The following is a 5863-nucleotide window of genomic DNA, read 5'->3' as shown; positions in this document are numbered from 1 at the left end:
GAAATTTTCAGAAGTGATTGGGGTCTGTGTGGAGGGTGCACATAAGAAATTTAATGTGTGTATTATTGCACGTTTTGCAATTAATTCTGTTTGGCTTTACGTGTTTTTTTGGATCTTTATTATTGTTTTGCCGCAAGATTGGCACTCCTGCCTTTTACTAATAAATAAACAGAAACAGTTGGCGAATGACAATTATTAAAAAACATTGACAACAATTTAATTTATAATCTTATAACTGGAGTCTACTATCGCACCCATTCCTCAAACGTGTATTAATTCAATATTCAAATAACGTATATTTATATAATTTGAAAAAATCTCCCTACTATACAAATATGTACAGCAATATTAACTAACTAGCGAATACCCGGCGTGCTTCGCGGCGCCTTAAAAGTAATTTTGTTTTGTTACTCCCTCTCACAACATTTGAAAATATTAGTTAATATTGCTGTACATATTTGTATAGTAGGGAGATTTTTTCAAATTATATAAATATACGTTATTTGAATTTTGAATCAATACACGTTTGAGGAAAGGGTGCGATAGTAGACTCCAGTTATAAGATTATAAATTAAATTTCCAAGAGAAAGTCGGTTCTTTACATATTTTCTAATTACCTTCGAAAATATATTAACTAAAAAAAAAAAAATAAACAATGCTTCATAGATCGATTTTTTTTAAATCTAACTTCATAAAGTTCTTTAAAAATATTTTGTAAATGAGGCCATAAGAGCTTAGGGGGAGAGTTACAACACAAAAATACATTTAAGGCGCAGCGAAGCACGCCGGGTAATTGCTAGTTTTATTTATACTTGAAATCAACGAAATTTTCTTTTAATATTCAGAGTGCTCGAGCACGTTATCTTTTATGCTCAGAAATCCACACTTAAGTTATAAAAAAATAATAATAATTTTGTACAATACATAGAAAATTTTACCAACTTTTTCCTTTCTTAGGGCCGTTAACTTTCATTATATGTTTCTACGTTGTTTAGATCTAAAAAATAGCGCACAATGCAAAAAACGGCAAAAAACATACCAAAGTTTTTATAATAAGTAATACAACACAGAAAGTTTTTTCCGTGCATTACCACCAACACATTCCCATTTTTTGTTTCATAACTAATACATTCTCATATTAAGACTTTTCTCTTTTTGGCGGGAAGTGGTTTAGAGCAAAGAGAACAGGATTATGAACGGATAAGGGCGGATATTTTCGAAGAAGAGCCCAAACTTGTGGTTTCTGAAAATATTCTTCAGTGTTGGAAAAGATATTCTAGCCGAGTAAATATGCGAAAACTTTTGCAAAGTACAAAAATTCTTATAACGCAAGACAAACGACCACTAGCAAAGATTAAAATACACGATAGTTTCGTTGTTGGTTTGTTGGATTCCGGAGCAAACGTTTCCATTCTTGGAAACGGATGTGAAGATTTCCTATAAAGAAACAATTTAAAATATCATCCTTTGCGCGCGTTTGTTTACACCGCTGGCGGAAATCAGCAGAAAATACTCGGCTCGATATCTTTTCCGGTCACTTTTAAAAACATTACTTCGCTTTTATCTTGTACCGTCATTAATCCAAGAGGCATACCTGGGAGTTGATTTCTGGAAGGCACTTGCGTTAGCGCCGGATATATTTCCAACCGTTTTCTGTTTAGATTTTCCAAATGAAGATGAGCCAAACTTCCATCAGCTCACACCATATAGACACGAGTGATGCAGTGCCAATTAAAAGTAATTACTTTCCTCTTTCACCACCCAGGCAGGCGGAAGCCTATAGCGAAATTGAAAGGCTACTCAAGATGGGAGTGATTGAGGAATCGAATTCACCATGGTGTAGTCCAGTGGTACTAGTCCGGAAACCAGGCAAAGTCAGGCTGTGCATAGATTCCAGAAAGGTGAACGCGGTCACCAAGAAGGACTCGGTTCCGTTGCCCCATATTGATGAGCCGTTGAGCAGGTTAAAGGATACATACTTTACAAGTGGTATTGATTTGAAGCATGCTTTCTCCAAATAAAATTAACGGAATCGTCTAAGGAAAATACGGCATTTCCGGTTCCAGGAAAGCCATTGTACCACTTTAAAGTGACGCCCTTTGGCCTGTGCATTGGACCACAAACAATGAGTCGGCTGATGGATAAGGCTATCCCTTCACGATTGCAGGAGAACGTCTTCGTCTACCTGGATGACCTGATGGTGTGCAGTCCAACTTCGAAGATTATTTGGAATAGCTGAAGGATGTGGCGAAATGTTTACGGGAAGCGGGACTTACAGTCAACGTAAAGAAGAGCAAGTTCTGCCAGAAGGAAATTCGGTATCTCGGGTACTTGATAGGGAATGGTTGTTTGAAAGTAGACCCGGGCAAATAGAAGCAATAAAGGATTTTCCGATTCCAAAATCTCCTCGTCAGGTTCGCAGGTTTATAGGAATGGCAAATTGGTTCAGGTCGTTTAATACCAATTTTGCAGATGTGGCTGGTTCAATGACACATTGCCTTCGAAAGTCACCTGCTCCATTTAAGCTAACTCCTGAGGCAGTCTAAGCATTTGGCAAACTTAAAGTTGAGCTCGGTTCAGCGCCTGTCCTGGCACAACCTGATTTTAGTAAAGAATTCGTGAACCAATGCGATGCATCCAAAATAGGTGTAGGAGGCGTAATATTCCAGCTCGATGAGGAAAGATCAGAGCATCCCATAGCTCTCGTATCAAAGAAGCTGAATAATGCTCAGCGGAATTATACGGTCACCGAGCTGGAGTGCCTCGCCGCAATAGTTAGTGTCAAGCGTTTCAGACCTTTTCGAATAATTAGTGACCATTAATTAGTGCCTTTTCGAATAATTAGTGACCATTCAAGTCTCAAGTGGCTAATGACACAAAAAGACTTGAGCGGCAGGCTGGTAACATGGTCGATTCTATTGCAAAGATACATTTTTACGATAGAGTATCGCAAAGGTTCTTTAAATGTTGTGCCGGACACCCTTTCGCGTTTTGACGTGGACGAACTCTCTTCTACCCCGCCTCTAGAAATCGACTTGGCATCACCGGAATTCGACAGCGTAGAGTACTTGGAGCTTCGTGAAACAATTGAAAACAATCACGAAGGGCTACCCGATCTACGCGTATCGATAATCAAGTTTACAAAAGAGTGATGTTTCGAAGAGAGTAGAAGAGGAAGAGGATTCGGATACCGAAAGGGCTGACGGAGCTCGCAATCAAATGCTCACATGATTCCAATGCTACTTACCATGGAGGTTTACAGAAGACATTAGAGCGTGTTCGGCAGAAGCATTTTTAGCCGCAAATGGCAAAGGACATACGCCTTTATGTGAACCGATGCGAAACCTGCAAAACCGTGAAAGCCACCAATCAAGTGTCCAGACCACCTATGGGCAATGCTTTCGTATCCGAGAGGACATTCCAGCGTCTTTATTGCAATTACTTAGGTCCATATCCAGGATCAAAGCGAAGAAACCAGTTTTTTTTTTCATAGTGCCAGACCATTTTTCTAAATACGTGTTTTTGAAGGCGATGCAAAACGCGACGTCGGCAAATATAATCAACTTCTTTAATACAGAGATTTTTCCGGCTTTCGGGGTCCCTCAATTCGTCCATAGTGATAACGGGAAGCAATTCATTTCGAAGGAGATGCAACAGTTTTTTGAAAAACGGGGTTGTTCACATTAAGACGGGGTTATACTCACCGCAGGCTAACGCCTCTGAACGAGTGAACAGGGAGATTGTTTCGAAAGTTAGAATATTCCTGAAAGACAAACAAGATCACATGGACTGGGACAAACATATTCCCGAAATTCTATCGGTTTTAAGAAGCGATTACTATACGTCGATTCAGAGCTCGTCATACTACGCGTTTTTTGGACCAAATATGATACAACACGCGTCAGCCTATAACATACTGGAAAAACTTGGTAGCCTAAGACAAGACGAAGTCGCGATTACAAGCAAAGCTGACAAGCTAGCAAACATTCGCGAACACATACGGAAGAACCTTGAGCAAGCGCAAGACAGAGCAGTCAACACGTACAACAAACGTACGAGGGTTGTGAATTACCGGGAAAGACAAGAAGTATTCCGGAACTTTGCTCTTAGTAATTTCAAGCAAGGCATAAATGCTAAGTTCTTGCCGAAATACATCAAGTGTCGTATTCTGCGAAACGTAGGCAATGCTTTGTATGACTTAGAGAATTTGAATGGCAAACCGATGGATAGGTTTCATGCATCAGACATCCGGCCGTGACACTGTCATCTGTCACGAAGAGCGATCCGAAGTAAAGCATTTTTCCCCAAATTTATTAATCACGTTTTTTCTCAAATTTATATATATACACGTTTTTCCAATATTCAACTTAGGGATAGGGTAAAACCTTGACCGCCCGCAGACTGCCCGGGGTCCAACTTTGCATGGCTTTTCCTCGAAGCTAAGTCACGTAGAGCTGTAGCTCGCTTCTGTAACTCTTCTCTACCGGTTATTTCTCTACTGGTAAAGAATATACGTCATTCTCTACTACTCATTAGCAGTGGAGAACAAGGCGGCAAATTCAGATATAAATTCGCCCTGGTAGAGAATTGGGAGGGACCGTACTGTGAAGACCGACTAAGTTCGACAATTGGGGGGTGGCTAACTCTAGCCGATGAATGTAAAAAGAATATCTTTTTTTCTCTTACTGTCTTTTTCACTGGGCGCTTTGGCGGTCGCGGACAATCCGCCCAGTATCCTCCCCGAGCATTTATATTCATAGGACGTTCACGCGTGCTTCCACCGGGAGCCGTGAACGGCCTGACAATCCGCACTCCCATTAGGATTGTCTTTTAGGAGTTTTGACGAGATCTCCTTACCAAAATGTCTAATTCATTTCGGAGTTTTGATGAGTTCTCCCTATCAAAATGTCTTTACAATTTATTTCGGAGTTTTGACGGGTTCTTCTTATCAAAATATCTTCAATCTATTTCGGAGTTTTGACGAGTTCTCCATTAAGAAAATGTCTCTTGGGCCGCAAAGCCATAATGAATAGGAAATAAAATATATATATATATGTTTTTCCCAGCCACCGGACGGCTATAAACTCGCGGCCAAGTGTCCTTTTCTGGCCTAAAATAATAGAGAACCACCACAACACAGAGTTTACTTGGTTTTATTAATTAATTAAATTAAATTATTAACCAGATCAGTAGACTTATTGTTGCAGAGACCGGCTACACAATAACGAGTCCACGCAGCATTATAAGCGAATACTGACGCGGATTATAGTAAATGTGTTGACTTCGGTATTTTCGTAACATCAATACTGAGTCGGACGAGCCCTAACTGCCACCTGACGTAACTACGGGGTGTTATTTTTTCCCCCGGCTAAAGACTTATTTTTTTCTGAGACTCTATATCTCAGGGGTGAGTCGTGCCCCACGCTCTACTGATCTTACCACCCTGTTACACTACCGGACGCCTTGTGGAAGACAGTTAACCCCTTTTCCTGTTCGGTTCGGTGACGGGTCGTAAAGTGAAGTAGGTTTGTTATGGGTTACTCTAGTGCACCCGGTAGCACGTCAGAAATTTCACCATCTCATATTTTTCTAGAGCGTACGGCAACGCTAAACTTGCATGGAAGGTCTGTCATTTTGACGATATCTGTGTGCCTTGCAGACAGTTGTAGCTGATTGTCACTAGTACCTGCAGGTCTGTTTGCCTGTTTGTTTTTTCGGTTAATAAACGCTTTCCAGCAGAGGTTAGTGATAGTTTGTGACAGCTGCCTGTAACTGCCCGTCTTCACAGGATGTAGTTTATATCTTGACACATCTGTTAGAATATAGAGAGCAATATATATCAGGGCTTGTATCTTGGTATCTA

The 5863-nt window shown here is 40.4% G+C and overlaps 1 protein-coding gene across 1 annotated transcript; it reads left to right on the top strand.

The window, feature by feature from the left end:
* The first annotated feature begins 3784 nt into the window (after positions 1–3784).
* LOC118736156 lies at positions 3785–4258 on the top strand. Its single transcript, XM_036466254.1, has one exon. The coding sequence runs from the start codon at positions 3785–3787 to the stop codon at positions 4256–4258; it is 474 nt and encodes a 157-aa protein (XP_036322147.1).
* The last annotated feature ends 1605 nt before the right edge of the window (positions 4259–5863 follow it).

This window comes from Rhagoletis pomonella, unplaced genomic scaffold (assembly GCF_013731165.1).
Source record: "Rhagoletis pomonella isolate Grant_MI unplaced genomic scaffold, Rhpom_1.0 Rhpom_scaffold_00003, whole genome shotgun sequence".
NCBI lineage: Eukaryota > Metazoa > Arthropoda > Insecta > Diptera > Tephritidae > Rhagoletis > Rhagoletis pomonella.
Note: the sequence above shows the minus strand (reverse complement) of the source record. Positions and strands in the feature narration are given on the sequence as shown.